General features: G+C 56.3%; 1 protein-coding gene across 3 annotated transcripts; it reads right to left on the reverse strand.

Annotated features, from left to right (window-relative positions):
- Nucleotides 1-613: 613 nt before the first annotated feature.
- ROPN1L (rhophilin associated tail protein 1 like) lies at nt 614-14,801 on the reverse strand. Of its 3 annotated transcripts, none has more exons than XM_016121993.2 (6): nt 14,689-14,801; nt 14,340-14,512; nt 11,176-11,299; nt 10,144-10,305; nt 4,766-4,941; nt 614-768 (listed from the first exon to the last, which is right to left on the reverse strand). In XM_016121993.2, the coding sequence occupies exons 2-6, from the start codon at nt 14,468-14,470 to the stop codon at nt 753-755; spliced, it is 609 nt and encodes a 202-aa protein (XP_015977479.2). In that variant the 5' UTR covers nt 14,471-14,512; nt 14,689-14,801; the 3' UTR covers nt 614-752. The 3 variants fall into 3 exon arrangements, with proteins under 3 accessions (XP_015977479.2, XP_015977486.2, XP_015977469.2); XM_016122000.2 differs by lacking the exon at nt 614-768 and adding an exon at nt 2,422-2,605; XM_016121983.2 differs by lacking the exons at nt 614-768; nt 14,340-14,512; nt 14,689-14,801 and adding an exon at nt 2,422-2,605 and having other exon boundaries at nt 11,176-14,271.
- Between the last annotated feature and the right edge of the window lie 2,835 nt (nt 14,802-17,636).

Consider the following 17,636-nt stretch of genomic DNA (forward strand, 5'->3'; position numbering starts at 1 on the left):
CAGAATTCGCTTTCTGGTTGCCGCGCCCCTCACCCCAGATGACGTGTGTGTTCAGGTGGCGTCCACTCGACAAAGGCCAGTTGATGCTTCTGTGTCAAGCTCTTCTTGTTTGAACTTTGGGGCCCTCACAGGGCCTTAAATCGGGCCGAAACAACGTCGGGGACTGGATTTTTTTTTTTAAGGGAGTGCCATTTCCGGTTCCCACATAAAGTCATTCTTAAGAAAGGTCTGCCTCGTGAGACAAGGGACACACGCGGGGGCCTGTTCGCCCGCAGGGGCTGGTTTGCTCCCACCCGCATGTCCCTCATTCCACTGCCCGCCCCCTGCACACACACGGCACGGCCTCCGCCACTATCGGCATCCGCCGCCGGGGAGGGGGGGACATCTGTGACAACGGACGACCCTGCGCGGGCACGTCATCGTCACCCGGAGGCCCCAGCCTACCTTCGAGCTCACCGCGGACTTGTCCGTTCTACGGATTTAGGCAGATGTGGAGCGGCAGGCGCCCATCGTCACAGCGCCGCGGAGACCGCTCCCATTGCCCTAAAACCCTCCGCGACACGCCTATGCCGCGCCCTCCTCCCCGGCCCGCCCGCCCCGGACAAACACTGACTTTCACATTGTCATCATAGTTCGCCTCCTCCGGGGTGCCGTGTAGTTGGGACCATACAGTATGTGGCCTTTTCAGATCAGCGTCGTTCACGGAGTCACGTGCATTTCGAGTTCCTCCATGTCTTTCCGGGCTTGACAGCTCATTTCTTTCTCGAGCTGAAAAATATTCCGTTGTCTGAACCAGCTCATTTATCCATCGCCTATTTCACTTTCTTTCGGGAAGCGCTGCATGATTTTTTTTTGATAGTGTGACAGAGTATCCTGATTTATGTTTTTTGAGTTCAGATGTCCACATCGGAGAGATTATTTATGACAATATTTATCTTGCTCAGTCTTATAAACTCCTTCCAAATTTATCTCCCTGACCGAAGCCAGTTTTGGCTGGTCAGCAATCTGATGAGGTCCCTTAGGTAAATGTGGGTGGGTTCCAGTGACAAGAGGACTTGGAGGCTCTGTGTCCCTCCCCTGGAACTCCTGCAAAGTCATTACCATAAAAGCAAGTCTCATCCGCAATTCTGCCAGGCCCCAGAGTGGTCACATACGCTGCCCCTGTGAGCTCGGGAGGGGCCACCCTTGGTCGTCCGGCCCTGACATGGACACCTTGCACGAGGAGCTCTCTCTGGGGCTGACCGGGGGACACTGGATTGGGGGGTGGGGCACAGATGGGAAGGAATCGGGACAGGAAGAGGCTCCTGGCTCCCGGGGGTCACACTCTCCTCCCTGAAGCAGAGATCGTTAGAAACGCATGGACCTCTCTAGACGGCACAGTTGTAGATGGAAATGGAGAAAATGGAGTGACCCGGGAGTCGGCCAGAACGCAGGGTACCTCCTCGCTCGTTGGAGGGAAGGACGGACCAGCGCCGGTTCACCCAGCTTGACTCCCAAGTCCAACACGAATCTAGAAGGCTTTCATAGCCCGTTTCTAGTGACGCAACATTCTGGGCCTCATCTGGTATATTCCCTACCCAAGACCCCAAAGCACTGCTTGTGTGGATGAGCCCTACTTTCCTTCCATGGAGAAGAGCATTTAGGGCCCATGGCCTGGCTGTGACGCGTGCTTCCTAAATGACGCCAGGCCGGAGGTGCTGGTCCCGGCCCAGCTCAGGAGCGGCCGCAGCCCGCTGGTCAGGAGCTCCCACGACGACAGACGGCTGGATAAAGCAGCCGTGGTGCTCACGCACGATGGGACGCCACTCAGCCACAGGAAGAGGCGGAGTGCTGCCATTTGCGACAACCTGGACCGACCCCGAGATAACCACGCTAAGTGAAATAAGCCAGACAAAGCTGAAAACCACGTGATATCACTTATATGTGGGATGGAAACCTAAAAGCAACAAACAGACAGACTCATGGACATGGACAATAGACTCGTGGTCACCAGAGGGCAGAGGGTGGGGGAGGACGGGGGAGGTAGACGGGGTAAAGGGGGGTCAAATACGTGGTGAGAGAAGAAATCTGACTATGGGAGGTGAACACGCAGTGAAAATATACTCGTGCCTTACTGCCGAAACAGCTGAAACTGGTTGGATTTTGTTAACCAATGTCACCATAAAATAGATAAATTAATTAATTTAAAAAAAAAAAGAGTTTCCAGCAAAGAAAATCGTCAGTCGGTTCTGAACTGCCCCTTCTCCCCGGGACCCTGCAGCACCCGCAAACAGACTGTTTCCCTCCGGATCGCCCCCCGCTGGGGGCGGCGTGCCTTCAAGGCTCTCACAAGGACACAGTGAGCGGGTCACTGAACGGGCCCCCTGGACCCACTGGTTACACGAAACGTCCAGTCCAGCAGAAAAAAAACTCGCAGCCCCATGCACGTGGTTAATGACAAGCTGTAATTGGTGCCAAGGTTTAAAGAGTACTCTTTTAACATTAAAATGTGTTCTTTTGTGTACTAACGGCACGGGGCACGTCTTCTGAGTTTTCTTTTCTCTACATTTTCCTCCTTAGAACGAAGAAATCTGAAAGTCCTATCATGCCATTCTTTCTAGATTCTCTAAATGGAAAACAGAAAAGACACTTATTAGTAATTTCTCAGAGCATTCAACAGAGTTTTTATGAAACAACATGATTCAGCATAATTTAACTTAAATGCAATATAACTGAAAAGTTTTACCTTAAACAATTATTTACAGTTTCTAATCAGTAATTCCTACCTCTAACAACAAAGTGTTCTCTTGTACAAAAATGGGCATTTATTTCTAGGTGAAAAAAATCAGTACTATATTTAAAGATTTTTCTTTATTGACAACTCAAATTTTAGTCACTGGTTAACAAAAGTACTAGTCAAAAAGTTGGTCTAGTAAAACTCAGAGGACTGTCTTAAGTCTGTGAAACTTTGTCATTGGTGATAGTATATCTTTCAATTTATAGACATATTTATTTCTTGAAAGGTGAACAGTGAGCAAACCTCTGCCAACATCAGTAGATGTATTGCAAAAACGCAACTATAACAATGTTGATTTTTGGCATCGGCAGGCAAAGTGAGATCTGCCTTTAGTGCTCATATTTTAAAAGTAAAAAGAACATGAGTTGGCAGTTGTTCTAAACCGTATTTCACCGTAAAACACGACCACCTCCCACAGGCCAGGGAGGATCACACTGTGCCCCAGGCTCCCCCACGGCCACTTAGGAAAGAGCGGGGCGCTGGGGAGCGACGCCCGTCGCCCTGACCCCTGGCTCTCCCCCTCGAGCCGCGGCAGCCTGGGGTCACCGTCTCCACTGGCCTAGCGCCCGCGAAGGCCGGCCAAGCTCGCGTGCGCAGCAGGGAGGAGCCATCAGCCAGATGATGGACTTTCCTCGTGCAATGCAGTAATTCCTCGCCTTAGGGAGCATCCAATGGCTAGAGAACCAGCCTCGCCATGAACGCACCACGCCAGGGTCCTCCTGGAACCAGGCGGGGCCCCCCAAGCCTCCAGGCCGAGGTCCTGGCAGTGCCACCCCACGGCCAGCCCCAAGGCAGCTCCTCGGCCTGGGCTCGCCGCTGGCCGCCCGGCCCCTCGCGGCCTGAGCGCCCAGCACCGGCCGCTCAGGAGCTGCTGAGGGTCTGAAACGCTTTGGAACCAAGTAGGCGACGAATGGAATGAATGAACGAACGACTGGCCGGGCAGATACAACCAGGAAATCACTCCCGCTGTAGAAAGCCCAAGCGGCCAGTTTCTCGTGGAAGAGGGGAGAGGAGGGGCTCGCCCCAGGCCACACCGCCAGGTCTGGGCGCTCACTCGCTGAGCACGTGCTAGGTGCTCCCTGCTGGGATGGAGGAGCAAAAGCTTAGGATCCAGACAAGCCCAGCTCGTGAACTCTGTGCCCTGCGCCAAGGACGGGTCACCGAGGCTTTTCCTGCGAGCCTGCGGGGACGTGCCGCTGGTCAGGGCGCACAGAGCACCAGGTTACAAACCCAGACCTCCACTCGGCAGCCTTCTCGCTAATCTGCAGCCTCTTCCTCCACGCCGCTCCCCACCCTCCTCCCCTGGGAATTCCCCCCCCACTGCGGCCATGCGAGGAGAAGGAGCCTACACTTCCTTGTCTCCTCTGTGCCCCCTGCGCCTCTGAAATCACCAACACCAGGGTCACGGTGACCTCTGCAGCCAGTGTAAGAAACCGCTTTGGATTCCGCCAACTGGACAAGGCCCAGCGACGCGCCCTGTCCGCTCCCCAGCCCTTCCTGGCTCCCCTTTCTCCAGCTTCTTCTGCCCTCCCCAGCTCTTCCTTGCTCACTGCCCCAGCCCCCTTCCCCAGCCGAGAAATGTTTACGGCGTGAAGGAGTGAAGCCATGTGGCAGGCCCAGCCATGCCCCCGCCTGCAGTAAGCGGCTTGTGCCACCGCTGAGAAATGAATTCTGCCTCGCTTTGCAATATGCTTTGATTTTAAACAATTTGACCTACTGTACTTAGAGGTCGTGATAAATTTGGCTAAACTTTTCTTAAAGACAGGATGCGTTTTCTCCTTCTGAGGTCTGAGGAGAGCCCAGCTAGAATCCCGCGCCCTGCAGCCCCAGGGGACAAAAGCCACCTCCAGCCGGGACAAGGCTTCCCCTACAGGATTCAGCCTTCTCCCAGTGGGGGCCTGCCCCACCCCGTCCCTACAGGACAGTGACTGAGAGGAGGGGACCCCTCCCCTGGTCAGTGGGCCCGATGCCAGGCAGAGCCGTACTCACACGCTGTCCTTCAGCGAGGAGAGGTAGACTTCCGTTTCCGCCACGGAGATCTCGGGGTCCAGCCTGGACAGGTAACGGTACACGTAAGCAAAAGTCTCGAACGGGATGCGCGCGGGGCCCCCCTCGGGGTCGGTGGTCAGGATCTCGCACAGGTGCTTCATGGCGGTGCTCAAGGACTGGAAATGGGGCAAGCAGAGGGCGGGGTTACCACACATGCTCGCCAAGGTCAGCGCCAAGGTCGACGCCAAGACGCCACGCAAGAAACCCCTGAGTGTACTTTACAGAAATTCTCCAGAAAGTATGTTCTCAAACTAAATTAAGAACTAGGTGAATTTATCATTGCTGTGAAAGAAAGAAAGAAAGAAAGAAAGAAAGAAAGAAAGAAAGAAAGAAAGAAAGAAAGAAAGAAAGAAAGAAAGAAAGAAAGAAAGAAAGAGGAAAGTTTTAAGGAGGCGGCAACTGGTCTGAAAAAATTTTTAATCCACACATTTTATAGGAAAATGGGATGACTTTTAAGGACAAGAGGAAGCTTAGGCCAACACAGAAACCCTCCAGCCCCCCAGCCCCACGACACACCTGGGGACGGAGCAAAGTGCCAGCTGCGGAGGGCAGGGCTGGCAGGGTCCTGCCGACGCCCACCTGCCCATGGCCCTGTGCGGGGCCCGCCCTGCTCTGCGTCCTGCTGCTCTGGATAGCACCCCGCCTCTCCCCGGGCCTGTGCATCTCCCTCTGCCTGGCCAGCCGTCCTGCCCCAGCCTGGCCCACATCCCAGATTTTTGGCCTGAATGCCGCTCCCTGGCCCTCGGTCCCCGGGGAGGCTTCCAACCTCATGGGCAGAAGCTTCCAGAGCACGACCCACCCCGCCCTCCTCTTTAAGCCGTGAGGGCAGAGGTGGCTGGTTTGGGGTGGGAGCCACCTCCCGTGTCAGAGCCGAGGGCTGGATTTCCCTTGAGGTTTTGTGAGACGCCCAGTGACTCTGAGCACCGTAGAGGGGCGGGGGGGGGGGGGTCTGCTACACCTGCAGGAATCAGCGTGAAGGTGGAGCTGGTGGGGGCGGGCTGAGGCCAGCGTCGGGGGGCGCTCACCCCACGTCCCAGCAAACAGCCCCCCAGGATGCTCCCGTGGGACGAGCCTGCGCGGCACTTAGGAGGGAAGAGAAGGAAACGCCTGCGGGCCGGCATCGAGGACAGTCCCCAGGGGACGCCCGGCCGTGCAGGGCAAGCCACTCACGCACCTGCGTGACCGGAACAGTGCCGGTGTGCACGGACGGGGCGTGCGGAGGGCTGGAGCCAGGCCTTTTCCTTTTTCTTCTTTTTTGAAGCAACCTACACATGTTGATGACCTCGCAGTTTCTGCGGTCACGGTGTGAGCCAGGGCTTGGCTTCCATCCAGAGGCGCCAGTGCTTGGGCGCCACCCCACCGTGACCCAGGCTGTTGGCGGGCCCACTCCCGCTGGCCACAGGCCGGCAGCCGTCCTGGGCTCTCACAGGCTGCCTGCGGGTCCCCGACATGTGGCCCCCACACCACGTGGCAGCTTGCTTCTCCAGCGCTCCGGGAGCTTGGCCAGGCCCCACGGTAAACATCAGGGAGAAGCCACCTTGCGCTTCTGGCAGGGGGAAGAGAAAGGCTCAGGACAGAGGCGAGGGCCCCGTGGAGCACGGCAGCCCTGGCCGGCACTCGCCACGTGCTGGGCACCGTCCGAGAGCCTGGCTGGCCATCTCCTCCACTCCCCACGGTCACCGTGCATGAGGAGGACAGTGGGCCAGACAGGCTGAGTCACTTGGCCACGGCGAGCCAGCTGGGACCAGAACGCAGGCAGCCGGCCTGCTGACCAGCGCCTTCCACACTGCTGACAGCCGCCGGGGGGCCGGGCAGCGCGTGGCGGGCAGACGGACGGCCCCATGCGGGACGGCAGGCGTTCAGATGGAGAACACGAGGCCTGAGCATCACCGACTCCCCTGGAACGCCGGGGTGTGCGGCACGGTCCTGACGCCGGCCTAACTGTGGGGATGAGGTGACGCCCGGCGAGAACCCCGGGTGGCCGTCCGAACCCCCCGAGGAACTGCGCAGCCATCCCCAGGGCCGTCCTCGACAGACAGCCGGGAGAGCCAGTCGTGGGTCTCGCAGTGCGTGCTCCGTGCTTGCACTTCGCGGAGCCACGTCGTCATGCTCGATGTTGCTTTTCCATGTGACGCAAGTGGCAGGAAGTCCCCGCCAGGTGCGGCGTGTGCGGCCGGCTGGGGCGGGGGAGCAGCTGGTGAGGAGTGGGCAGACGAGACCTGCGTGATGGGGCGTCAGACACTGCCAACGAAGGATTTAAAGGACGACCACGTCGGAACATGCGAGGGCCACTGCCTCTGCGAAGGCGCGGTGACGTCACAGGCGGCGACGTCACGGGCGGCGACGTTACAGGTGGTGACATTACAGGCGGTGACGTTACAGGTGGTGACATTACAGGCGGTGACATCACAGGTGGCGGCGTTTCTGACAGTAGGACTGGCAGCAATTTTCACATCCAAAAGGATTTAAGGCAACGTGCGTGGTTTTGCACTGAGCGTTCTGTTTCTTGTAGACAGATTTCTCCACTCTGAGCGGTGGTGGGTCATGGGGCTCCATGTCACCACGCTGGCAGGCGGCCCTTCTAACCTCCCGACGCTGCCCGTTCACTCTCGGGTGCCTGAGGCTCCCCAGGGAGGGCCGCTGGCCACCGGCGCGTGTTTTCAGCCAGGCGCTCACGCCTGAGCCGTCGTCGAAGTGCGAGAGCGGACGTGTGAGCGACACGGGCACGAGGCGCCTCCAGGTCCTGAGTGTCTTCGAGGCACCAATTCCGTGAGGTTTTTCAGTTTCAGAGTTTTTGCTGCTACCATGATGACACACGGAGCCACCTCACCACCACCCACCCCCAAGGGTCCCTTTCGGTGAGCCTGAAAGTAAAAATGGCAATAATATCTCGGCTGACCCCGTCAGGCAGAATCAGAAGAGAGAAGACCCCGCTCCCGCAGGTGAGGCCTGACTGTGCCCAGGGCGGAGACCCACGTAAGGTCCAGCGATGGCGCTCGCCCCCAAAATCTCATTTTTAAAAAGCTGGCGATCTCGTCTTATCCTCGCAGGGTTTCTCATTTAAAATGCAGTTCTGGGGCCTGCGGTAGGTGAGGGAGGGACTCCCACCTTCTCCAGGTGGCTGGGACACGGCCCCAGAGTGAAGCCAACCTGCTCAGGGCAGATGCTGCCCTTGCCGTCGTCCAGGCAACGGATGGAGCGGCCACCATGCCAGCGTCTGGCCACGAGCACGGACCAGATGTGAGCACAGGGCCAGCGAGGGCAGGAGGCGCCCCCTCCCCGCAGCCCTCCCTCACCACAGAGCGGGCACGTGGTGCTGGTTCTGGGGCGGGTGGGCCCAGCCACCGCCTCTGGAGACCATCGCACCTGGCGGGCGGCCGTATATCGTCCCTGGCCTCGGAAGGTAAAGGAATCTCTTTGGCGACCTCAGAATGGGCTGTAGAGGCCACCTGGAGAAACCTGGCTGTTTAAAACCTGAACGAGTCTTCCACACTTGAACATCATCCCAGAGGCTGAGGGCAGGGGCTCCCCACAGCGGGAAGGAGTCGTGGCCAACAGCAAACACTGCTGCTTAGCTGGCTTAGTGAGGGGACTGGCCGGGACCCCACCTGGGCAGGCTGGGGTAAGTCACCCATCGCCGGAAGACAAGAGAAGCCTGCCGGCTCTTTTTCTCAGAGCGCAGGTTTAGAAGGTGGAGCGCGATCCTTGACAAAATGTCTCCACCTAGTGTCACACACGGATAAGAGACCTCACCTTCCAAAACAGGTGGCTTGGTTTTAAATCTAGCGCTTCATTTTCGCGATCAGGGAGGTAGAAAAGACGGTTCCCAAAACATGAAATATTCTAATTGCTCAGCATTATCAAAATCTAAATTGCACAACTAAGTTGAGAGGCACGCAGACCATGAACGGTCCAAACGTGAGATATGACAGTATTAAAGCCTTGATTTCGCAGAGTTCCAGAGGAACCAAACGACTTAACGTGTCCTCCAATGATCAAATTGACTTGTCTTTGTCCTTTCCGTGGACACTCGACGGAGATACCTCCTTGGCGGCATCTGAGACTGTCTTTGCTACGTGGTCAGCCGGCGCCCAGCTCACCGCACAGCTGGCCCAGGGCCGACCGCCCTGCCCGTGGCTAACGGACAGTCACCAGCCGCAGGCTGGCCGGCAGGAGCTCACTGGGCTTTCGGCCTCCGCTGGGGCCAGGTGCTCCCACGGTGGGTATGACAGGCACACAGGGGAAATGAGTGGCAGCAGTCTGCGATGCGTAAATGCAGAACTCCAACTGGGGATGGAAAGAAGTCCCAGAGGATGGCTAACGACGCGACTGTCCTTGCCCAAAAGTAAGACCACTGCAGTCGGGGAAGGTGCTTCTTGGGGGACACTTGTGACAGGAGAGAGGCGTGACATTCAGGAGAGCCTGATTCCGGGGGGGGGGGGGGTAGCCCAGGGCCCGGGGCGGAAGGGGGGGCACAGGCTCCCGGTTACCGGCGATTGCCGGAGTTAGCAACCGCGCAGGGTGGTATCGGAAAAAGTAATTTTTTAAAAAATAAAACAGAATTAAAGAGGCTCACGCACGGCCCCACGGTGAGTGTGTGCCATCAGGCGCGGGTTGTGAACTATCCAGTTACGTAGTCGGGCCCAGAGACCGAAAGGAAGGGGTAAAAAAAAAAAAATGCTCATCTCTAAAAGGAGTTCCCTTTTTTCAACCCGCTTTCTTCAGAGCTTAAAGTGGTGACGCTCCCTTCACTCCGCCTGCATCTCACAGAGTGACCCGAACACTGGAGCTGAAGAGAGGGGTTCTCGGCTTCAAAAGGGAGCCTCCCCCCCACCGTGGGCCCCGCTGGCTCACACCCTCTCACCTCCAAAACCAGAGGGCTGTCCGGCCTTCAGTACGGACCCGTTTGGGTTACGCTGTATCTGCTAGTTACTAATAATAGGTTTTAGCTAAAGTATAACACAATTTCATGCCATTTTCCACAGACTAAGATATTATCCACTTACCAAATGATGTGCAGTTTGATAAAAAGGCAGTGATGCATTCTCTTCTAAAACTTAAATATGTTTTATAAGTATCCATATGTTTTATCTACTGTTAACGTCTCTTAAACTGACATATTCGTAAATAACTTCTGCAAATTAAAACAACCATAAGCCTGAAAATACAATAGGCATCTGAAAAAAAAAATTGCTTTTCTGAGACAAAAGTTACTAAAGTAACAAAAGTGATTCCTTCCGTTACTGAAATACCTAGATCTTTTTCAGCCAAGCCTATGATTATACAGAATTATCAGTACAGTCTTTCTAGGTACGTACCCCACCAAGCATGCTACATCCAAGCGCTAAAAATTTTATCCACTCTATTTCGTGTTCACAAGGATCCAGTTGCAAGAGAGCTCTGAATTTTTCTACGGGCAGGCACAGTTTTCCCCATTTCTGCTCAAGGTCCGCCAAGTCCACGTACTGCCTGTGGCTACACTGTTCAGAACACACAATATGACATGATTTATAGAGGCTTAAAAATCCTACGAAGTAATATCATGTTGTGAATCCTTAAACATATCCCAAGTACCCGCCCAGCCCCATGCAGGAACAAGTGAACCCCAAATCCAGGACCCGGTCACCCCCAGGAAGGGGAAGTGGGGGTGTGCGTGGTACCAGCTAGATACTGACAATTTACTTCCTAAATAAGGACTGTGAAGCAGATATGGCATAATGTTATAACTTCATAAAACAGGCATAATGATGTTGGGTATACGATTCTCTATTGTCTGTCTGAAATACTTCACAATAAAAAAAATTAACTTCAATAAATAAAAGCATCTAAAATCCACCGCCGTTAAACTGTTAACGGGTAAAATGGGAGAAATCTTAAAACCGAAATAAATATAAGCCTTCTCCTACTTTCAAACGACCTGTGAAAACAGGTAACTTCTGCCACGGGCTGGTGGGATTCCATGTGACAAGTTTTGGGCAATGTTAGCACGTGTTTTCCCAAGCCGGCCCTTTTGATGCTTATTTGTTTTCCCTCAAAATAGAGAGCCCTGGGCGGGGGAGTGGAGCGGGGGGAACAACCCTGCTTTCAGAAGTTACTGTACCCTGCACGGAAGCTCAGCAGTTCAAAATGTGTCATGGGCACCAGTCACTTCAGAAGTCAAGGTTATACCAGTGGCGCCGTTTTTCAGCAATATGACCCAGTTGTCATGAAGGCTGAGCCTCAAAGCCGGGCCATCCATTTCCCGTCACCTCGTCTCTGTAACAGCGACCAGACTCCCCGAGGGCTGCCGGCCAGGGCCAGGCCAGGCTCTCTGCAGGCGGGGGACCCAGACGATGCAGACCCTCTCGTACCTGCTTGTGCAGCACGCGAAGGAGCCCCTGGGTCAGGCCCGTGTCTGTTTTCTGAGTGGCCACAGGCATCTCGATTCGGTCCTTTACAGGGAGTGGATCACCACTCGACAGAGCTGAAAAATACCTAAGCACAGCGGGCCCCGCCGAAGGCTCAGCGCACAGCAAAGCACATCGGATAGTACCAATCCGCGCGCCTTCTTCAGCGGGTCCCGGTTCCTCCCACTCGACCCTCTCTGCTGCCTCCATGTCTCTGTCTGCGAAGTGCAGGTGACGGTCCCTGTCCACTGAACCGATGCAACATGTGCCGCCGTCATCAAGCAAATGCCATCGGTGCTCCCGAAATGTTGCCAGTGGACATGCTGGATCCGGGGCACCGTGATCCCAGGACAACATCAGGGTCCAGCCGCGCTTCTGACTCTCGGGTGGGGGTTCCAGGCAGGGTCTTGGGCAGAACTCCCTGCCCTTGGGCACGTGTGCCCGGGGGCGGCTGGCTGCTGAGCCAACTAACACCTCGAAAAGAGCCGACACACTCAGGCAAGGGGCACTAAACTACCCATCAGGGCCACAGGTAATCATTTAAAAGATGAGTAGTTAGATACGTCTCTGAACAGGTAACATATAGATGGATATTTATTTGATAGGCTAAAAGAAACTTTAGATCTCATCCCCTTTTCCTCCACCCCCCAAATCGGACTTTGCTTTCGGGCTTTTAAGACGACCGCAGGCGTATTTCGCTCACGGTGCGAGGCGGAGTGGAAAAGAGGCGGAGCGAGCCGGACACACGTGAACCCAGGGACCTTCGGTGCCAGGCCGAAGGGTGGGGGCTGAGTCCTGCCACATCGTTCCTAACTGGGATTTCCGCCCGCCCCATGGACTTGACGCCTCATAACCCATCAGAGCCATCGCTGAGGGGGTTCAGCCTGTAGGGCGGTGGGTCCCGACAGGGGGTACTGCCCCTTCCCAAGGCGGCGCTGGCAGCCTCCAGGGACAGACTGGTTGTCACAGCAGGGGGTGGATGGCGCTACTGACATCTAGCGGGTACGGAGCAGATGCTGCTAAGGAGCCGAGGAGGCACAGGACATCGCCACACGCCCACCCCACCCCGCCCCCATACCACCCAAAGAACTGCCCCACCCAAAGTGTCAAACGAGCCAGGCTGAGGGAGACCCCGTTAGCGGGAAGGGTGAACTGTGCTGTGTTCCGCTCATTCCCTGGCTGCACCTGCGGGCAAAAGCAGCCTTTAGTGCTCAATCAAGTCTAGCCTCTGTCGTCATGTGCCATAACTGCTCGATGACATCGGAAAGCGCAGCTGACCGCCTGCACACCATGGCACAGGCGGGGGGCCAGGCCGACCCCCCTGCGCCGCCTGAACGCCTCGTTTGAAAAGGCTAGCCTGAGTGCCTCCTCGAGCCTTCCACGGCAAAGTCGCTTCCACGTGCAGAGAGGGGTTTCTCCTCTCCCCTTGGTTTGTTTTCTTCCTGACACTGGGCCTTTGCTCATATTATGCTGTTTCTTCTTCCTGGAATATCCTCCGCCTTGTCTTAACCCCAATCTCTTTCTACGAAACCTTTCAAAGGCTAATTCACCCTCTTCTGAACATCTCCGACAGACTGGAACACATCTGAGTCCCTTACATACTGCTTATTGAATAATACCTGGTTTTTCTCTTCAACTCCAAAATTGTTCCTGAAATTAGTCACATGAAACATTCGGAAAGTTCCCAAGCCTTTTAAATTAAAGCGAAGCTTAAAATAGTTGTCTCTAAAGTGTTACCAAATACAACTTAATGTTCCAAGAAAAATAAGATAAAATCTTGGAATGTTTTGTAGAGTACAAATAAACTCTTAAGAGTCCTAACTACCTTTTGTTTAGGCTTGAATAATGGTTAAAACCAGAGGCCATTCTTTCTCTGACAAGAACCTTCAGAGAGTATTTTAGAAGTAACTAAAAGAAGTGTTGTCAGGAGGCCAAGTGCCAGATTAACAAGCAGCCTTGAGAAGTAGGTGCAGTAAGGGACCCAAAGAGATCCAGGTCCTTATGCTGGAACCTGGGGAGCTTATTTTGCATGGAAATAGGGATTTTGCTTAGTGTGTGAGTGAGGATTTTGAGATGGGAAAATTACCCTGAATTACCAGGATCGGTCCTGAATGTAACCACAAGTGTCGTTAAAGGAGGAAGGTGGAGGGAGACTTGAAGGTGCCACCCTACGGGCATCAAAGATGGAGGATGGGGCCACACGCCAAAGAACAGGAGGAAAGCAGCTCCAGAAGCTGGAAGGGCGGGGAAAGCAGCCAGACTCTTCCTAGCGCCTCTGGAAAGAGCGAAGCCCTGCCAATATCAGCCTGGTGAAACCGCTTTTGACTTTTGGCCACCAGAACTGAAAGAGAATAAATGTTTGTTGTTTTAAGCCTTCAAGTTTCGGGGTTTTTTGTAGCCGTCACAGGAAACAAATTTACCTTGCTTATACAGTTTAGAGGTGGTCAGTAAAAGCTGACATAATAGTTACGAAAGCATTTTAGTTAAATTTATACTGATAGTGATTCTTGTGATCATCACATTGAGCTTCTAAGTCCGTTTACTGAAAAGGGGCAAAGAGTTTGCCTATAAAACCAAAAAGGGTTTACTTTAATGGTTATAAGATCTGTTGGCTCGTAAGGTTAACATTATGAATGTGGAAATGGTTATGATGTTTGCTGTGAAGAAAGCTGGGCAGGGTTTAGTCATACTGCAGCCTGAGGCCGAGTCCCCCAAAAGAGGGGTCACTCTGGTTCTCATTAACTCGGCCAGGACCTGACCCTGGGAGGGTGCCCGGGGGGAGGAGGGACCTGGCCATAAGATTCCTCCTTTATAAATAAAATAAAGAGACTGTAATAGTTTGACTGTATAACAGTGCTGCAACCTGATGCCCAATGCAACTGTTTTCTAAGTGTTAGTCTATTTGCATCACACGCCGAACACTGTCGTTACTTTGTAGATTAGTGAGCATTCGACAGCGACTTCTGGTCCCAGGGTCGATAAACCATAATGCTTCCTGGGTAGATGCTTAGGCGTACACACCCCCGGGGTAAAGCGGCAGCCTGGCCGACCCTCCGAGCGCGCTGGGCGTCGGGGCACGGCGCGCCCGGGCGCGGGCCCGGCCCCCGCCCCTGGCCGCAGGCGCTTACCCCGCGGACCACTGCAGCACGTCGGCGGGCTGCGTGCGGATCGCGGCCTTGGTGAACTGCTTCAGGATGTCCGGCAGCTCCGGCGGAATGTGGATCTGCTGCGCGCAGAACATGGTGTCGGGAAGCGGCATCTCTCTCCAAGGACCGCGCACAGGCTGGGGGACCTACGTGTGCTGCGGGGGAGCAGGGGCGGCGCGTCAGCTGCGGGCGCGCGGCCGCCCCCCCTCCCCAGGTTTGGGGCCGGGTCAGGGTGCGGAGAGTGGGGCGGGTCAGGGGTGCGGGATCCGGGTCTGGCCCGGGACCCCGAGTTTGGAGCAGGCCGAGAGGGGCGGCCGGTAGGGAGCCTTACCCGCTCCTCCTCCGGCACCTTGAAAACGAGGGCCAACAGCCCCTGGCAGCGCCGCGCAGGCCCAGACGCTCCGCAGCAACAGCGGCCGCTACTGTTGCGCCGCGGTATCCAGGCAACCGGGACGCACGCCCCGCCCTGGCCCCGCCCCTGCCCCGCCCACAGCGGGACCGCCTCCAGGGCGCGTCGGGAGGCAATGCGCTTGCGCAGTCTGGACGCGGACCGTTCCCCGCCCCCCACCCCCATAGTTAAAGCTGCTCCAGGAGCTGTTTCGCTTAGAGGGGGGCCTTTTGATCGCTTTTCCACTGCCGACTGTGGGCTGCAAATTCACAAAGGACACCCCCCCTCCTTTTTGCGGCTACGTTAAGCTTAGGGACGAGGTGTCAGAGGTCCTAGTGTTGTGCTGCGATCGAATTTAAGACCCACGGAGCCAATTGAGATTAATTATGAGCCTTTATTAGCCGGTCGGCGACTGACTCTCCCCACTAGAGAATCAGCCCCGAGCTTTCAGAGGAGGCAGCTTAGAAAGCCTATAATTACATTAACCCAGCAAGCAGGTTTCTGCAGTAGCAGAAGTTAACATTAGCGTGTCTCTGCACAGGGTAACTACACCCTTAACATTAAACAACGGAAGCAGAAGTTGGCCATTTGAAAATTTTCCACCCCTAACATAGGCAGGTGCCTTCTCCACAGCCACTTTACCAGATTCTCGGTTTGGAGAAAAACAGCATGTTCACTGCCTCTTGCTTCCCAGCAGGAGCTACGCGAGCCCCTGGGCCAGAGCTCAGCAGAACTTCTTGGAAGATGTTTTCAAAAGCATCTGCTGGGAACGACCTTTCTTTCCTCAAGGATGTGGGGGCAACACTGCTTTATTTTAAAAAATCCACCCTATATGTATATATGATCCCTATATGTATATATGATCCAGCACATATATATATGATCCAGCAGGTGGGTCCTCCCGCAGCCCTCAGCGCCGCTGCCCTCCCAGGGAGGTGGGGGCGGCCGTGCTGCCGTGACACTTCACGCGGCTGCAGGTATCATAGCAACAGTACAGACTGGCTTTCTTCTCTTTCGCGGTACAGAAGTGCTAAGCGTTCACAGTGAGAATAAATCAAATTGCACGGAAACGCCTAAGGGGGGTGGGGAACTGTGATTTTTATCTTAAAGTGTGTTTGGGGACCTGCGGGCATGGGCTCTGCTACCTCTAGCTGCGCCTTTGGTGTTACAGAACTTGCCCCCCTGGCCACGTCTAAGCCAGCGGGATGCAGGGTTGGACAATATTAACGGGGCTCACCACGTACTCGAGACCTCTCAGCGTCCCCCTCACACAAAGGAGTTCCCGGGCACCCTCGTGGTGATCCCACACGGGGGAGTCTTCGCTCGTGCCAGGCCGGGGACCGCTTCGCGAACGCCTTCCCTCCTGCGCCCGGCCGCCCCCACGGTGCGTGCGTCCGCTGCGGCGGTCCCCCTCAGGACCCTCCCTGGGAACTCGAAGCACCAGAGCCGTCGGGGCCCGTGAACGCGGGCGGCACGGACGCGGCCGGCAGCCTGGCGGCGAGTTCACTGTTGCCGGGGGAGTCGCTGAGTCCGCTTGCTCCTTCCTGATGCGGCTCTCCGCCCGCTTTTTATCAGGCCCAGACATGGACCCTGCAGTGCAGCAGTGGACAAAGCAGAGCTCTCGCTTTTGAGGTGCAGGCCGAGGGGAGACGGGGACGGGCTCTCTGAGGAGGTGGCGTGGGCAGAGAGCTAAGCACATCCAGTGAGGAGCTTGCCAGGCGGGCCGGGCGGCGTGTCCAGAGGCCCTGAGACGGGCTGGGGACAGATGCGGGGCAGTTGGGCTGAGGGATGGAGCATGCTGGGCGGCCCCGGGAGTGCTGGCCCAGGTGCCCTAGAGGAAAAGCGATGGGAACGGAGGCCGAGGCAGCAGGTGGTTATGCTGCCAGACGTGGGGGTTGCTGGGCACAGCGGTGGTCTGGTTCCCAACGTTTGAAGGAATGAGAGGGGGGACCCAGCAGGGAACGTTGCAGGTGGCTGTGAGGAGAGAAAGGCGCGTGGGAGAAAAAGTAGCATTTGAGCAGGAGTCCAGCGGACAGCCAGGTGTGGTCACCGCGAGCGTGTAACGGAAACACTGCGAGGAGTCGTCTCGCCCGCGGACTGAGTTCCAGGGAGCCGGGGACAGGTGTGGCGGTTGACCTGAGGGGCCCGAATCACAGCTCAGTGTTGTGGGACCAGGACATTGTGCCCGTCGAGCCTCCTACGCTCCATCCTTGTGCCACTACACCCTGTCCCCTGCCTTGTCCCCTGCCCGCGCCACCCGATGGCTCCCCAGTCTACAGGTCCACAGGGCGGCAGCTTCTGCTGCCCCCCCCCCCCACGGACCTCCATGCCCCTCTCAGGGCGCCCTGTCCTGGCCATGGTCCATCCCCGACCTCAGCTGATGCTCACTTGGCCTCGTTCACAGCACATAGTGGGAAGCGGCTGGAGGGGGTCGGGAAGGGCTCCCCCCCTGGCGACAGTGGGTCCAGGGAGAACCCTTCCTGCTGCGGCTTGGTTCCGAGAGGCTGAGGCCCAGGGTGGTGGACCCCTGACCGTGCCGCCCGGACACGTGTCGGGGTGCGGTGGGGGGACGTGACTGTAACACTCTCAGCCGCTGCTGGTCAGGATTCCTGCTACCTGCAGCCCAAGAAAAGCCGATATTGCAGGCGGGACCTAAACCAAACTCCTCCCCGGTAATGCTGCCCCTCCGGTCCTCCCTGTCCTGGACCAGCTTTACGTTCCCCGTCCAGCCACTCCGGACTCCGTCCTCCCCACTCCCGGGGCGAGGTCAGGCCACGTGTTGCCCCTTGCTCCCTCCGCGGGGGGCCATCCATCACTCCTGCAGCGCTCACAGGAAGCTCCAGGCGGCGGGACCCCGCAGGCTCACCCAGCGGAGGCTGAGAGAAGCAGCG

The sequence above is a fragment of the Rousettus aegyptiacus genome, unplaced genomic scaffold, assembly GCF_014176215.1.
Source record: "Rousettus aegyptiacus isolate mRouAeg1 unplaced genomic scaffold, mRouAeg1.p scaffold_m13_p_8, whole genome shotgun sequence".
NCBI lineage: Eukaryota > Metazoa > Chordata > Mammalia > Chiroptera > Pteropodidae > Rousettus > Rousettus aegyptiacus.